Here is a 16,705-nt window from a genome sequence, read left to right on the forward strand (position 1 = left end):
GGGCTGGAGCCCGAACTAGTGACCCTCACGGGTTTAACTCCAGGGCCAGCGGCGGCAGCGTAGGAGTCGGAGGTGCCCGGGAGGCCGGGCAGGGGCCGGCTGGCTTGGGGAGAGACTGGTCTGGGGCGTGTTCGGATGCAGCTGGACACGCCGGCAATAGCCTTGGTGCTGGGTTAGCTCATCTGCTTTCTAAGGTGGAAAGAGATGTCTGAGGAAACAGCGCTGAGACCCCAACCTCACAGAAACCCCTTCCGATCGCAAACCCTATCCAGACTCTCCTCTGAGAATATATGGCTCAAGAAGGAGTTCTAGAGCAGTGGTTCTCAACCTTCTGGCCCTTTAAATACAATTCCTCATGTTGTGACCCAACCATAAAATTATTTTCGTTGCTTCTTCATAACTGTAATGTTGCTACTGTAACATGTAAATATCTGATATGCAGGATGGTCTTAGGCGACCCCTGTGAAAGGGTCATTCGACCGCCAAAGGGGTCGCGACCCACAGGTTGAGAACTGCTGCTCTAGAGGCAAAAAGGGAAGTTCTAGAGCCCGCCCTGTGACACCTTGGTCAAGGCACTTCTCACACTGAATTGTCGCCCGTCTCCCCGCCTGGGGGTACAGAAGGTGGGGGGCAGGCAGAAGCCAGGCCACTCAGGCCTTCATGGCCCCCGGGCCGGCCAGCACCCGCGACCCAGTCACCTGTGTAATAGTCACTAAGTGAATGAGGGACAAACAGGTGCTCAAAGCCCACTCCGTGCCTGTAACCCGAGACCAGTGCCCTCTGCTAACTGGACACCCCCCGCCCCTAGTGCAGCTGCTGTCCCTCCCCAGCACGCCTGACCCGAACGCCACCTGGGAGGATTGTTCCGGAACAGCGCCCCTCCCGTCTGCGTCCCCAGCCAGCACCAGGACCCTCTGACCTCTGGCTGGGAGGGGCACCACGACCCCTGTGGGGGTTACCTCTGCGTCCTGCTCGTCAGCGAGGCCCACGAAGTTGCTGTCTGGAGACGCCGCCGGCATCGCCTGCAAGAGTAACAGGAATGGAGGTGTGGACACGCCGGCTCTGGGGGCACCCAGCTCACCCGCCTCGCAGCAAACCCAACCACGTCCTCGCGACAGAAGTGGTGCCAAGCAGCCCTGGCTGGTTTGGCTCAGTGGATAGAGCGTCGGCCTGTGGACCAAAGGGTCCCGGGTTCGATTCCGGTCAAGGGCACGTACTTCGGTTGCAGGCTCCTCCCCAGCCCGGGCCCTGGTCAGGGCGTGTGCAGGAGGCAACCAATCGATGTGTTTCTCTCGCATCGATGTTTCTCTCTGTCTTTCCCTCTCTCTCCCACTCTCTAAAAATCAATGGAAAAATATCTTTGGGTGAAGATTAACAACAACAAAAAAGTGGTGCCGCGCAGAGTCAGGCCTGAGCGGGGAGCCCTGGGTTCTAGTCCCCAATTTCCATGGCTCCCCTTCCCAGCACGGATGGGGCTCCCAGATGCCCCGGGCGCACCGCGGGAGCTGCTCGGATATGTCACACGGAGAGGCCCCGTGCCCTGCCCTTACCTCTCCTTCCTCGGAAGCAGCCCTGCTGGCGGCCAGCGGGGAGGGGAGCGCCTCTCCCTCGTCCTCCGTGCCCGTGCCCGTGCCGGGGGCGATGTAGGAGCCGGACATGGAGGAGACCGTGTCGGTGCTGAGCTGGGAGTGCTGGCTCTGGGAGGACACCATGGACATGACCGATTGGGCCAGGCTGCTGCTGGCAGGGTCTGTGGAGACGGGAGGTGGAGGAGGAGACGGGTCAGCATGGGCTCTGGGGCTGAGAAGGAGCCGAGCTCTGCCCCTGCCCCGCTCAGCGAGGCCACAGTGGCCTGGCCTCCCCGTCACCGAAGGGGTTTTAGATGGAAGGTTTTCTTTTTTATCCTTTTTTAGAAATATGTTTTTATTGGTTTCAGGGAGGAAGGGAGGGAGGGAGAGAGAGAGAGAGCGAGAAGCATCAATGATGAGAGAGAATCACTGACCAGCTGCCTCCTGCAACCCCCCACTGTGCTTGAGCCCACAACCCGGGCCTGCGCCCTGACGGGGAATGGAGCCGTGACCTCCTGGTTCATAGGCCCACGCTCACCACTGAGCCACGCGGCCGGGTGGACTGAAGGTTTTCCAGGGCTCTGCTCCTTCGCATTCAGAGCTCAGAACTCACTCTGGGACCAGGGACTTGCAGGACTGGGGGTAAGACAGTGCTTGTCCCCCAGCTCGCCCCGGGGACAGCCAGTCCCTTCCCCCCCCCAGTGGGGCCTGCTGGTCACCAGCTTAGGTGTTAACTCGCTGCCCAGGGTCTGTCTGCTCCGGAGGAAACACAGGGCTGAGGACTGGGCTGGGGGGACGTGCCGCCCTCCCCGCTCCCTCGCCCTCCCCGCTCCCTCGCGTACCTTCTGGGGAGGAAATCGTGGAAGAGAGAGGCGTCCCCGTGCAAGACGACTGGTCAATGGCCCCTGATGACGACAGGGTGAGATTCTCGCTGTCTGGAGTGACGCCACATTCCTGTGCAACAACGGAGGGAGCGCAGGTCAAACACGGCGAGGGCAGGAGGAAGGGCGAGGGGACACGGGGAGGGGCCGAGGTCCCCACGCCACGGCCAGGACATCAGGAACATGCAGGGCCGTCTCTCTCTCTCTCTCTCTCTCTCTCTCTCTCTCTCTCTCTCTCTCTCTCTCTCTCTCTCTCGTCACCACCGTCTCCAGCCCTGGCCCGGATGCTGCTCCCAGGGGAGGTGCAGACCTCAGTCAGCTCATCCTCCCGCAGCACAGCATCTGCCGGGCCCGCAGAGACGGGGCTCAGGTGACAGGCCGCCGGCAGCTGTGACACGGGGACGCCCAGGTTCCCGGGATGAGAAGCAGCGTTCCTTCCGAAGGGAAGGGACGCAGAGCAGCAGAGGCCGCCCGCCCGCCCGCCCGCCTGCCCGCCTGCCCGCCCACCCCCGGGCCTCCCGCTCGGATGTCGGGTTAGTTCCAGCTCAGTCGTCTCACACAGCAGCCCCTTCCCCGGCCCGCCCTGCCCTGACACCCCACCGTCCGCCAGCTGGGCCAGCGCCCCCAGCGCCCCCCGCAGGTGCGAAGTCCTAGGGGCTCTAGCTCCACAGCCCATTCTCTTTTCTCCAGGCCGGCGTGCTTTTTCTTTTTTTAAAAAATATATTTTTATTGATTTCAGGGAGGAAGGGAGAGAGAGATAGAAACATCAATGATGAGGATCATTGATCGGCTGCCTCCTGCACGCCCCCTATTGGGGATCGAGCCCACAACCCAGGCACGTGTCCTGACCAGGAATCGAACTGTGACCTCCTGGTTCATAGGTCGATGCTCAACCACTGAGCCCCGAAAGCCGGGCCCAGCGTGCTTTTGTGATCCCAGCTCTGGGCCCCCTCCCACCCAGGCTCAGTCTGTCTCCCCCTAATCCATCGACTCTGCCCCAGCAGGGGGGCCTTCAGGACACAAGCTCTCACGGAACCACTGACCTGCTCAGAGCCTGGACGTCTCCCCCCATCCCCAGCGTCTCTCTCCCTTTTCTCTCCATTTCTAAGAATCCCCACGTCCAGCTCCACGCCCGTCCTCTCTCACACTCATGGTTTTCTTCACGTGCCATCTCTCCCACCTCTGGCCCAGCGCTGACGGTCCCTGCCTTGGGCACACTTGTCTCCTATCGTTAAATTAATTGATTCATGCATTCATTCCAACAACACTTAACTGAGCAACGACTCTGTGCCAGACACTGCACATGTCCTGTCCCCACTAGTCCTCAAGCTCCTGAGGGTGGGCCCCGCTGTCATCTCCGCCTGCTCTCGGGCCCGGCTCACTGCCTTGCCGAGAGGGGGTGCAATGCGCCTGTGTTACCTAGAGCCTGTGAGGGGGGCACAGGCAGGAAACCCCACCTCCTTCCCTCCACCACACGTCCTCCCAGCGTGTCCTGTGCCCACACCCTTTCCCCGGATGCCTGCATCGCTGGCTCTCACGCCTCCCTCGGTCTGTGTTCACGGGCCACTCCATAAAGACAGCAACCCCACCTCTGGCCTCCTCTGCCGCAGCGAACACAGCGCCCTCTGACACACGTTTTTCACTTACTGCCTTTTGCCCCCCCCCCCCCCCAATCAAGAACATAAGCGCCACCAGGCAGGGTTTGGCGGTCTCCTCCCTGCTGCTGCCCTCGGCAGACGGAACAGCGACAGGTAAGTAACAAGCTCATGAATAAATGAATTGAACGAAACCTCTGCCGCTGTCTCAGAGAGGGTTCAAAAGGTGTTTGGCAGCCTGGCCAGTGTGGTTCAGTGGTTGAGGGTCGACCTATGAACCAGGAGGTCACGGTTCGATTCCCGGTCAAGGCACGTGCCTGGATTGCGGGCTCGATCCCCAGTGTGGAGCGTGCAGGAGGCAGCCGATATCAATGATTCTCTCTCATCACTGATGTTTCCATCTCCTCTCCTCTCCTCCTTTCCTCTCTGACATCAATAAAAACATATTTATAAAAATTTAAAAAAGGTGTTGACGAATGAATGACAGCAGGTGGACCTGACCGGGAATCCGACACGCACTGGAGTCCGACCCCCACGAAGGGGAGGGCGGTGCAGGCTACCTCTCCGGGCTGCTGGGCGGCCGGCTGCGGAGAGAGGCGGGTCTCCGAGTCGCTGCAGGACCGCTCGTCCTCCTCCTCGTGCAGCACGGAGGAATTCTGGGAGATGGGCCTGTCGGAGGGAACGGCAGCTGGGCCGCTGGTCGCATGAAGAACCGCAGGTTCCCACCAGACCCCGCAGGACGGGGCGGACCGCGCGGAGCACCCCAAGCCCTAAGGCGCGGGGAGGTGGGCAGAGCACCGGGAGGGACGGAGCCCGCTCGTGGGCACCAGAACACCCGAGTTTTCTCTTCAGCTTCTTCCATAACTTGTGTGTAAACTTGGGGAAAACCACTGCCATTCCTGCTGTCTGAATATTTTCATCTGTAACAGGGGTGGGGAATGTCCAGCCTGCGGGCCGTGCCCTCCAAGACCTGCGGAGTCATTTGGCCTGGCCCCGCCAAGGCAGTAGGAGTGAGTTAATTAAATGTTGGACCAGATACAGCAGCGGATTCTTAATTTTGCATGGCCCCGAGAATGATGCTGTAAACATCCAACGGCCCCTGGCAGGAAAAGGTTCCCCACCCCTGGTGTATAAGCCGCCTTCCTTGATGCTACGGCAGAAAGCTTATCAGTCTGGGCCTCGTTGGGTTTAAATGCCTAAAAGATACAAATCCCAAGGCTGCTTTAGTCTTCAGACTAACTCAGTGGTGGCGAACCTATGACACGCGTGTCAGAGGTGACACGCGAACTCATTTTTTTGGTTGATTTTTCTTTGTTCAATGGCATGTAAATATATAAAATAAATATCAAAAATATAAGTCTTTGTTTTACTATGGTTGCAAATATCAAAAAATTTCTCTATGTGACACGGCACCAGAGTTAAGTTAGGGTTTTTCAAAATGCTGACACGCAGAGCTCAAAAGGTTCGCCATCACTGGGCTAAATGATGCCTTAGACCCCATCCCCCCCACCCCCAACAGAAGGCCGAGTAGATTTGTCTATCTGGTCCACCTACGTCCGCGCCTGCCATCTTACCTTCCTCTCCTAAGGGCCGGGGTAAGCTCCCCCAGGGATCAGCCCAGGTCTTCCGGGAGACGAGATGCTCTGGGAACGGCCCAGCGGGCCCCCCCTGCCCGGGCACCCAGGTGGGGAGCGGCGCTGAGGAGGTGGGGGATGGCTGGGAGCACCCCACCAAGGACCCCGGGCCCACACGGGCGGGCGTGTGCCGGCGACTCACTTGGAGAGACTCCTTTTGAGCTTGAGTCCTTGGCTGCTGCCGTCGGGCAGGCGGTCGAGCGGGGAGAGCGTCCTGACGGGGGGCAGGTGGCCGTCGCTGCCGTAGGCGGGCAGCATTCCTGAGAGGCGGCCGTCGCCCAGCACGTGGAGTGGAGGGACCGCGGGGGACGGGGTGAGGGGCCCGTTGAGGGCTTCCAGAAGGGACACCACTTCATAGCCCGGCGGGATGTTCTCGGAGGACTAGGGGGATCAGACGGGTGGGAGAGCTCATTAGCCAGACCGCGTGGCTCAGGCCAGGGGTCCCGGTCCGACTCCCGGCCAGGGCACACACCCGGGCTGCAGGCTCAAGCCCCGGTTGGGGTGTGTTGGTTGGGATGTGCTGCGGGAGGCGACCAATCGATGTTCTCTCTCACATCGATGTCTGTCTGCCTGTCTCTCTCTCTCTCTAAAATCAATAAACATATCCTCAGGTCAGGATTAAAAAAAAAAAAGTAGAAAGGAGGGGGGCAAACCATCAATCATCAAGTCACCCAAAGTAATAATTTTATTAGCATTCTGTGTATTTTCCTCCCATGTTCCCCTCTGTCCTGTTTGCACAGCTACAACCTATCTGTGAATAACAACTTTATATCCCGTGCACGCCACCTGACACACACGTTTTCCGTCACACGCGTCCCCTTCTCACCGACACCGCCAGCTCTGGTCCCGCCGGGGCTGGCTGCTCAGCCGTGTCGACATTTCCGACTGTGAACAGTCTGAGGAACGTCCTAGTGCGTGAATCTTTTTTCAGGTGATTTTCTTGGTATTAAATGCTTAGGCCCTAGATCACCTTGTATGATTGTGTGTAAGGCTCGTGACATACACAGCCTTTTAAACAAATTTTTTTTCAACGATTTTTCTAGTTTCACTCCTCAAAGCAGAACAGAAAACCTACTTAGTTCTGCCAGCCTGGAGTGTCTTTAAAGAGGTTTTTTTATTTGAAAGGTGAAAACGGTGTCTCCCATTAATTTGCGTATTGCTGGTTTTTAATGTGGCCGACGCCGAAAGCAATGACTGCTAACCTGCTGTGCTTCCTCTTCTGAGAACTGTGTTTTGAAACCCTTTGAACATTTTTATCTGTTTTATTCACAGGAGCTACCGCTGAGACACGGGCTTTCCTCCGGTGTAAATGTCGTGAAGACATTTTTTTCTTTAAATGGGTGGTTTGTCTGCCTTTCAATTTTGGTCATGTGTTAATCATCTGAAATTCAAAAAATTTTTTTTAAAGCTCCTATGTTCTGTTTTTATTGTTTTTGTTTTTAGAGGAAGAGGCAGGGAGAAGGAGAGAGAAACACTGATGGGCTGCCTCCTGCACGCCCCTCATTGGGGACTGAGCCCGCAACCTGGGCACGAGCCCCGACCGGGAATTGAATCGGTGACCTTTCGGTGTCTGGGTCGACGCGCAACCACTGAGCCGCATCAGCCGGGCTGAAGTTTAAATTTGTTACGTGGTAAGACGTGCACCGTCTTTGTCTGTCCTGTTCCCCTTTAAGCTGAGCCAGGCCCCTCCGTCCAAAGGCCACCGGAGGGTCGCCGGTAACGCATTCCAGCCCTTTAACGTGCTGCTTGGGTTGCTGCGTTTGGAGCACAGCTCACCATGACGCCAGGTGCAGTCTGTGCTCTGTAAGGAGTGAAGCTACACTGGTTTTCCTCCCCGACAGCGAAGCAGTTATCGCCGTGCCGCTCACTGGATGGGGCGGCTAGCGTGGGAATCTAAAGGAAGTCAGTACCTGCTGCGAGGCTTCACCCCGACACCGTGCCTCGCACCCCGAAACCGAGGGGGTTACCTTCATACGCTCGGCTCCCAGCCCCGGACCCCACCAAAAGGGATAAAGAAAACCAGTGACCGCCCGGCCAGTGTGGCTCAGTGGTTGAGCACTGACTTATGAATCAGGAGGTTACGGTTTGATTCCCGGTCAGGGAACTCGATCCCCAGTGTGAGGTGTGCAGGAGGCAACCAATCAATGAGTTTCTCTCATCATTGATGTTTCTATCTCTCTCCCTCTCCCTTCCTCTCTGAAATCAATAAAAATATATTTTATTTTATTTTTTTATTTAAATATATTTTATTGATTTTTTTTATAGAGAGGAAGGGAGAGGGATAGAGAGTTAGAAACATCAATGAGAGAGAAACATCGATCAGCTGCCTCCTGCACACCCCCACTGGGGATGTGCCCGCAACCAAGGTACATGCCCTTGACCGGAATCGAACCCGGGACCCTTCAGTCCGAAGGCTGACGCTCTATCCACTGAGCCAAACCGGTCAGGGCAATAAAAAAATATATTTAAAAAAAACCAGAAAAATAAAAAACCAGTTACCTCCTGCAAGGTCTCAGATAATGACAGTAAGCTGTATCCCAACCTAAGATGACCACCCCCTTGCTTCTGCTTGGGAGAGTCCTGGAGAAAGTGGGGCCCACAGGGGGGAATGGGGGAGGCTCTAGGCATGGCCACTGTCAGGACCCCAAATCCCCACCTTATACTACAGGCTGGTCTCAAGCAACAGGGGCTCACCCGGCTTACTGCCCCCGCCCCCGCAAAGGCACGGAAATGAGGGGCCCAGGGCGAGAGGAGGCAGGGAGGAGACCTCACTGTTGGCTTCACCGGCGCGGTTCTGAGCCCAACTCACCGAGGGCTCCTCCGAGTCGGAGGTCTGGGAGGAGATGATGGGGTTGAAGCTGGTCGGGGACAAGGGGCCCAGCTTCTTCCTCATGGCTCGGATCTGCAGCAGCGCCCGGAAGGCTGCGGAGGAGGAGAGGGGCCGTCAGGCCTCGTGGGTGCGGGGGTGGGACAGACACCGCCACCCCTGCCCCGTGGTCGCACGGCCCGGACCCACGGGGCTTACGCAGGCGGCAGATGGGGCAGTTGCTGGCCTGGTAGCGCAGGGTGTCGGCGCAGGTGTTGCACAGGCAGAGGTGGCGGCAGGGCAGGATCAGGGTGTCCCGCACGTCTGAGAGGCACACCACGCACTCGGCGCTGTTGTCACTCACCTCATCCTCAGCCACCTGCCGGGGAGCGGACACTGAGCCAAGGACAGAGACGCACAAGGGATGGGAACAGTCCGGCCGGCGCAGCTCAGGGGCTGAGCATCGACCCGTGAACCAGGAGCTCAGGGCACAGGCCCGAGTTGAGGGCTCGATCCCCAGCGTGGGGGCGTGCAGGAGGCAGCCGGTCCATGATTCTCTCTCATCATTGATGTTTCTATCTCCCTCCCTCTCCCTTCCTCTCTGAAATCAATAAAAATATATACATTTTAAAAAAGGAATAGGAACAGCTTACACTTACACCGCACTTCCCAGTTTACCCAGTGCGTCCACACACTCGGTGTCACTGACTCCGGGAGCTTCTCTCCAGCTCACACTGTGAGGCTGACCTGCCTCTGACCGGCTGGGCTGTGGGGCCGAGCAGACCCCACGGGGATAAGATGGGTTTAATGATCAGCGTCCGGAAAGCCCAGCCGGCTAAGGGGGGTGGGGGTGGGGGTCTCAGAGACTAACCCAGAGCGATTTAAGGACAGGCATCTGAAATGAGGGGCGGGAAACACGCTCTGGGCCCGAACTGGCTGCGAGCGCGGCGCCTGGCCTCCCGGTCCCGGCTTGCCCGGGGCTCCTCGCTGCCCCTCGGGAGGACAGGCAGTGCGCCGGGCGGCACTCGCCTTGGCATCCTGCGTGTTGTACTTGTTCTCGATCCCGTAGATCTCCTGGAGCAGGTAGCTGACCCCGTCCACCTGCACAGCAAACAGAGAGTTCCAGGGCAGGCTGACCCTCGCACAGAGAGGCGCGGCCACACACGCCCCCGCCTTGGCGACAGGCTGAGGGCTGCGGGTTCACGGCGGGGACGACCGAAGGCCGGGACAAGCAGAGGATGCTTTTCTCCACGGCGGCTCTCTTGTTGAGAAGCAAAACCAGCTGTTTGATTTCCCACCAACAGGGACACGCACGCTCAGACTGGCATGCTCCTGCCCTCCCCGCACCATCGCCCGCGGCGAAGAAAGGGGAGACAAGAATGGGGCGGGAGAAGATGCAGCACAAGTGACCTCAGCTACGAAATAAACGTGAGGTCCACACATCGCAGGGAGACAGGAGTGGGAGAGAAAGACAGAGAAGTGGGTAAGGGAAAGGGGGAGGGGAAGACGCAGAAGGGAGGCGTCCGAGGGGAGGCCGACTGAGCCCCTCCCTCGCCACGGAGCTGCCGTCTCCAACATGCAGCAAAATCACCCTCTAGCCCAGCGATGGCGAACCTTTTGAGCTCGGCGTGTCAGCATTTTGAAAATCCCTAACTTAACTCTGGTGCCGTGTCACATATAGACATTTTTTGATATTTGCTACCATAGTAAAACAAAGATTTGTATTTTTAAAAAATATATATTTTATTGATTCTTTACAGAGAGGAAGGGAGAGGGATAGAGAGTTAGCAACATCGATGAGAGAGAGACATCGACCAGCTGCCTCCTGCACACTCCCTACTGGGGATGTGCCCACAACCAAGGTACATGCCCTTGACCGGAATCGAACCCGGAACCCTTCATTCCGCAGGCCGACGCTCTATCCACTGAGCCAAACCGGCCAGAGCAGCCCCCGTTTCTTAAAACTCCAACTTCAACACCCAGGCTCACTCCCACGAGTCTGGGCCCCATCAGTGCTGAGGCTGGCCCGTCCCTGGCTTCCCTAATCCAGGCCCCGCCCGTCGGCCTGGCCTCTGAATTCATCCCCTGAGACCTGGCCTGTCACCGATGTCAGATCCCACCCGCCAGTCTGACAAAGTCTGTCACTAATGCGACTGTAGCTACAGAAAAGCCGTTTTCCTTGAGCTTCCCCAGCCAGCCAGCCAATCCAGGCAGTACCTCCTCCACCTCTCCTACAGCCTCTCTTAAACGCCGGTGTGGCTCAGTGGTTGAGCATTGACCTGTGAACCAGGAGGTCACGGTTCGATTCCCGGTCAGGGCATTGATCGATTCCCGGATTGACCAATGATTCTCTCTCATCACTGACCTTTCTCTCTCTCCCTCTCCCTTCCTCTCTGAAATCGATAAAAAAATATTAAAAACCTGTTCCAACTCAGTGATTATGTTAGAAAGGACACTATGAACTACTGTATACTATGGTATTATGATTAGTGACCTCACTCAGAGGGGAGAGCACGTAACCCCCCAAAATGAATAATGCGGAATATCAGATACCATCCCCCGTGGGCGGGGCTGCCGGTGTCCCGGGCACCACTCCCCGCTCCTCACCCTCCATGGCTCTCCTCCTACTTCTGCAAGAGGGACCGGGTGGCACTCAGCCGGGGCCAGGACGTCTAGCGGACACGTGGGTAACGGCCGGTCATTCTGGAAGGGGGCAGCTGGCTAGCGAGCTTGGGGTTTTAGAAAAGCACTGGTGGGGCCCCAGCCGGTGTGGCTCAGTGGACAGAGCGTCGGCCTGCGGACGGAAGGGTCCCAGGTTCGATTCCGGTCAAGGGCACATGCCCGGGTTGTGGGCTCGATCCCCCTTGGGGGTCAGGAGACACCGGGTCAATGATTCTCTCTCATCATGGATGTTTCTCTCTCCCTCTCCCTTCCTCTCTGAAACCAATAACAATATATTTAAAAAAGCAAAGCGCTGGTGGGATCCGTGGAGCCGAGCGCTCTGACTGGCCCTGGACGGGACCACAGCACTCAATCCTTCAGCCGACGCGCGTCAGGCCTGGCATTTCGGATGAAAGGACTCCTCCCTGAACCTAATGTCGGGAGACAAATCTCGTCCTTTCACTGCTCACGCCCTTCGCTCAGATCCCGGCTGCGCAGCGCCAACAATTCCGGGGCAGTAACGACAGCGGAGCCCAGGTCCTTTCAGGCCACCCACGTAGCTTCCAACGCACAGGAGCACACCCTCCTTTGCCCCTTTGATTTAAAAAGGGGTGGGGGGAGGAAAGAGGAGTGCTTAGCAAAAGAGCAAAAAAGAGGGGAGGGGGAAGAGCTGGCGTGACTCGGCGGCTGAGCGTCGACCTATGAACCAGGAGGTCATAGCTCAATTCCTCGTTAGGGCACCTGCTCGGGCTGTGGGCTCCATCCCCAGTGGGGGGGGCTGCAGGGGGCAGCCAGTCAATGATTCCCTCTCATCACTGATGTTTCTATCTCTCTCCCCCTCTCCCTTCCCCTCTGAAATCAATAAAATTATATTTAAAAAAGAGAGAGAAAGAGAGAGAGAGAAGAGAGGAGAGGGGACGCCAGCAGCCCGCCCTCAGGACTCACCACTTGCTTCTGCTTCAGGGGCTTGACACAGAAGGTCCCGTCCGTGTGCTGCAAGGAGAACAGGGCAGTGACGACCAGGGCGCAGGCCAGGCAGCCCCGTGTTCACTGCGACTTCTCTCCGCTGCACGTGGCCTGGGGGCCCCGCCGTGGGGACTGCAGGCTCCCAGGGCGGGCAGGGCCTTTCCAGGTCTGGTCTGACCCTTCCCTTTGGAGGAGAGGAAAGGAGGCCTCGGGGTGGAAGGTCAGGCACCAGTTGGTGGCAGAGCTGGAGCTCGGCCCTGTGCAGCCCCCAGTGTGGTGATCTCCCCCCCTCCCCAGCGCCACCCGCTGAGCTCAGGCAGCCGGCACCAGGCTGCCCGTCCTCCCGGGAGAGCTGAACCTGTGAGGTGAGGCCCTGGAAAGCCACTCACTCACCTTCTCGAAAGTGCCCAGCAGCACGTGGCAGTGGCCGAAATACTCTGGAAGAAACCAAGGCACAGGATGGAGAAGCAAACCAAGCGACGCACCCGCCGCCGCCGCCGCCGGTCGGCCCTCCCCGACTCCCCGCGGCTCGCGCCGTCACGACGGGCGCGTTACGGAACCCGGTGCTCCTGTCAGCCTCCGGCCTTGGCAACAGGAGTGGGCGAGGGGGTGCAGACACTGCCCGACACCCACGGAGGCCTTGGGCCCCCCACGGGCAGCGTGTCGGCAAAGGAAGACACAGGGCGTCCGTACCGTCTCCTTCATCCACCACCGCGTGGACCACCAGCGGGTAGACCTCTCGGTCCAGATCAAAGCCGAGCTGGCGGGAAAGCAGAGGGAGGAAGAGCAAAGGGAGCTCATGTTGCCATGGCGCAGGGCCCGTGGGAAAGGCGGGCGTGGCCAAGGACCGCATCTCTGCCAGCGGGCAGCGGGGCTCGGGGTGAGCACCGACCTAGGAACCAGCAGGTCACGGCTCGATTCCAGGTCGGGGCACACGCCCAGGTTGTGGGCTGGATCCCCAGTGGGGGGCATACAGGAGGCAGCTGATCAATGATTCTCTCTCATCATTGATGTTTCTATCTCTCTCTCCCTCTCTGAAATCAGTCAATCTATCTATCTATCTATCTATCTATCTATCTATCTATCTATCTATCTATCTATCTATCATATAGGCTCCCAGGGTGGGTAGGGCCTTTTTAGATTCTATATGAATCTAAATATAGATTCTATATGAATACACACACACACACATTTTAAACGAACCTCATCTCTGCTCCTCCACAGCCTCGTCACTACCCATGTCCCGTTGGGGGACGGCCACCAGTTTCTCTTTAAAATCTCCCGGAGGCACCTGCTTGTAGCCTCCCGGTTCTTTTCTCTGAGCACGGATTTCCTGAAATGCCCCGGGCTAGCGGGCTCGTTTGGAAGAGGAAAGTTTCGAGGTTGGGCGCATCCTTTCGGGTGTGAAGGCGTTACAAGGCGGAGGTGAGCATGACCTCTGAGCGCCTGGCAGGCAGTCCCTTTGCTGCTGGCCGTGGTCCTAACGAGCTCCCGGGCCCACCCAGGCCCCGTGGGGAACCTGCCCCGCGTCCTCTCCCCCCAGGGCGGCTCACCTCCTCTTCGGCCCACTCGGAGGGGTCCACGGTGTGGGAGGGCAGGCAGAACTGCTGGCACACCCCGCGCTTGTAGTGCACCGTCTCCGACTGCAGGCTGTTGTCTTTGGGGATGTAGCTATCGATGCAAGTCGGGAGCAAAGCAAGAGTCAGTGTGTGGCCCAGGTGGCCCTGCCATTTCCCCCCTCACGCCTGCGCTCAGCCACCCAGAGGCACCGGGAATGACACTGACGGACCAGGCCTCCTGTCACCTACGTCCTCGGCTCGGCTGGGGAATGCAATTAAACTCCAGCCCCCGGCCACCAGGGTCGCTTCACAGGGTGCCAACAGCATCTTAACGACCTGGAGGCCCCGCTGCCACCTGCCACGGCAGCCACATGGCACAACTTAAAGGGAAACGGGCAGAAGTGGGGTCTCTGTGCCCGGCCAGCGTGGCCCAGTGGGTGAGCATCAGTCTATGGACCAGGAGGTCACGGTCCGATTCCCAGTCAGGCAGGGCACACGTCCGGGTTGCACCTCGATCCCCAATAGCGGGCAAGCAGGAGGCAGCCGACCAATGGTTCTCTCTCATCAGTGATGGTTCTAACTCTCTCTCCCTTTCCTTCCTCTCCAAAAAATTTTTTTTTTTTTTTTTTTTAAGTAGAGCCCAGCCGGTTTGGCTCGGTGGATAGAGCGTCGGCCTACAGACTGAAGGGTCCCAGGTTTGATTCCGACCAACGACACATGCCTAGGTTGTGGGTTCGATCCCCAGTAGGGGGTGTGCAGGAGGCAGCTGATCAATGATTCTCTCTCATCATTGAAGTTTCTATCTCTCTATCCCTCTCCCTTCCTCTCTAAAAATCAATTAAAAAATATTTTTTTTTTTTAAAAAGAAGAAGTAGGGTCTGCAGAAGAAAGTCCACGTTCAAGAGCCAGATCTCGCCTGGTGAGCGCATGAGGCAAGGGCCCCGAGCTGGCCGGGGAGGAGGCGGCTCCCCGGTCCCGTCCGTACCTGGCGATGCCGTTCTGGAACTCCTCGGTGGCCTGGTAGTAGATGGTGATGGCCACGCGGGCGTCGGTGTCGAAGGTGAACTCCACGTTGTAGTGGACTTTGGCTCTGCCGGCCTCCGCCCCAGGGGTCTTCACCTCCTCGGCGCACCTACAAGCACCAGGCCTCGGCGTTTGGCGGGCAGCAAACCAGCATTTAAACCGCATCCCTTTTTCAAAACCTTAACATACGGTGGGCTGCTCTCCGGTCCTCAGCCCCGCCCCCGCCCTCCTGGGGGATGACGGCGGAGGACATCACTGCCGCCCGGGCGGGCGGTATGGCTGGTACTTCACGGCGCGACAGCCAGCGTCCTTGCGCCTTTGCCCGACTTCATTTACGTTTACTTTTCATCGGAATCGAAGGTTCTAGTCCCATAGTTGACACAGTTTCCACTCCCGCTTCTGCCTCTTCAAACCTCTCTTTCCCCCAGGGAGCCCGAGCCTTAGCCGAGGCAGCACCTGCTTAAAACCGACCCTGAAGCCCTCGCCGGTGTGGCTCCGTGAATAGAGCGTCGGCCTGTGGACTGAGGGTCGGATTCCGGTCAAGGGCACAGGCCCAGGTTGTGGGCTGGATCCCCAGTGGGGGACGTGCAGGAGGCAGCCGATCCATGGTTCTCTCTCATCACTGATGTTTCTATCTCTCTCTCCCTCTCCCTCTCCCTTCCGCTCTGAAATCAATAAAAATATATTTAAAAAAACACCACAAAATGACTGACACTGTCTCAGGGACAGCACAGAGAAGGCATTTCAGGGACAACTGATAACGATGGGCCGGAAGCAGCCGAGCCCGGGCACTCTGAGTGTCTGGGCGTATGCGGCTAAGGATAAATTTAGAAGTAAATATAATCCACGAATAAGGACTTCCTATTCCAAGTCCAGATAGCTCCTCTTTCCACAGGCTTGTGGAGGCCTCTGCGAGATTCACTTTCTCTCCCAGTAATTCTCCTTTTAAAAGAAATTCAGCCCCATGGCCGCTGCCAGGGAGGGGGCAGTGCTCGCCCTCCTGGACGGACGACGAGGTGAAGCCCAACAGTCTCCAGGCAGGGCCCGACCTCAGCGGGCGCGGGTCAGGCTCTGGGGGGCGGGCTGCCCGCGGGGGCCCGGCCCCGGCCCCATGGAGCGCTGGCACCTGCGGACTTACTTGACCAGCCGCAGTGTGTCCTTGCGGATGTTGACCAGGCTTCTCAGCGTCTTCACTGGCTCCTGGGGAGGCGGGGCGGCGTAAGGGAACTGCCGGGCACAGCGGGAGAAGACAGCGGTGAGTGAAGACCCGTGGCCGCCCCTCCCTGGCACGGGCCTCCCCGCCTGGCCAGGTGAGGGGGCAGGCCCGGGCCCAAACTCCGGGAGGACACGGAGAGCCGCCACAGCGCGTGGACTTGCTCCCGGTCACAGCCGGTAGAACCGGGATTCGATTTGGCGTCAAAAGAGTGAGATTCGCCCAGCTGGGGTGGCTCAGTGGTTGAGTATCGACCTATGAACCAGGAGGTTGAGGTTCGATTCCCGGTCAGGGCACAGGCCCAGATTGCGGGCTCAGTCCCCAGTAGGGGGCGTGCAGGAGGCAGCCGATCCATGATTCTCATCATTGATGATTGTCTCTCCCCCTCTCCCTTCCTCTCTGAAATCAATAATAAAACAATATATTTTTTTAAAAAAGAGAGATTTAGCTGCTTTTCCCATTCCATGAAGCTCATCTGAGTCAGCGTTCACAACGTGGATCGCTAACAAGAACGCCTACAAGTACCAAATGCAATTGCAACCACCAAAGGACACACACGCACACACGCGCGCACACACACACACACACGCACACACACTCAGTGGCTACATTCATCCCAAAGGCTTTTCCCTCTGAGCTTGGACGACAGGGCGCCAGGCCCGCAGGTGCTCCGCTCAGAGAGGCCACGCGGCGCCTCGGGACCGAGGGAACTGGGAGCAGGGGAGAAGCCGGCCTGCTCGGGGCTCGGTCCCCGTTCCCGGCCCATCAGAGGCAGCACCGGCCTCTGGAACGAGCGCCA

At 58.2% G+C, this 16,705-nt stretch overlaps 1 protein-coding gene across 1 annotated transcript in view; it reads right to left on the reverse strand.

Moving 5' to 3' along the window:
• Positions 1–16,705, reverse strand: part of RNF157 (ring finger protein 157) — a 62,883-nt gene that overhangs the window by 9,288 nt on the left and 36,890 nt on the right. Inside the window, exons 3-16 of the mRNA XM_059671329.1 lie at positions 15,832–15,920; positions 14,656–14,802; positions 13,665–13,782; positions 12,805–12,871; positions 12,505–12,548; positions 12,091–12,138; positions 9,514–9,585; positions 8,704–8,863; positions 8,488–8,600; positions 5,821–6,059; positions 4,605–4,713; positions 2,411–2,522; positions 1,551–1,750; positions 960–1,022 (exon numbers count right to left, since the gene is read on the reverse strand). Coding sequence (XP_059527312.1) covers positions 960–1,022; positions 1,551–1,750; positions 2,411–2,522; positions 4,605–4,713; positions 5,821–6,059; positions 8,488–8,600; positions 8,704–8,863; positions 9,514–9,585; positions 12,091–12,138; positions 12,505–12,548; positions 12,805–12,871; positions 13,665–13,782; positions 14,656–14,802; positions 15,832–15,920 — 1,581 coding nt within the window. The remainder of the gene's footprint in view (positions 1–959; positions 1,023–1,550; positions 1,751–2,410; positions 2,523–4,604; positions 4,714–5,820; positions 6,060–8,487; positions 8,601–8,703; positions 8,864–9,513; positions 9,586–12,090; positions 12,139–12,504; positions 12,549–12,804; positions 12,872–13,664; positions 13,783–14,655; positions 14,803–15,831; positions 15,921–16,705) is intronic.

This window comes from Myotis daubentonii, chromosome 16, assembly GCF_963259705.1.
Source record: "Myotis daubentonii chromosome 16, mMyoDau2.1, whole genome shotgun sequence".
In the NCBI taxonomy this organism is placed as follows: Eukaryota; Metazoa; Chordata; class Mammalia; order Chiroptera; family Vespertilionidae; genus Myotis; species Myotis daubentonii.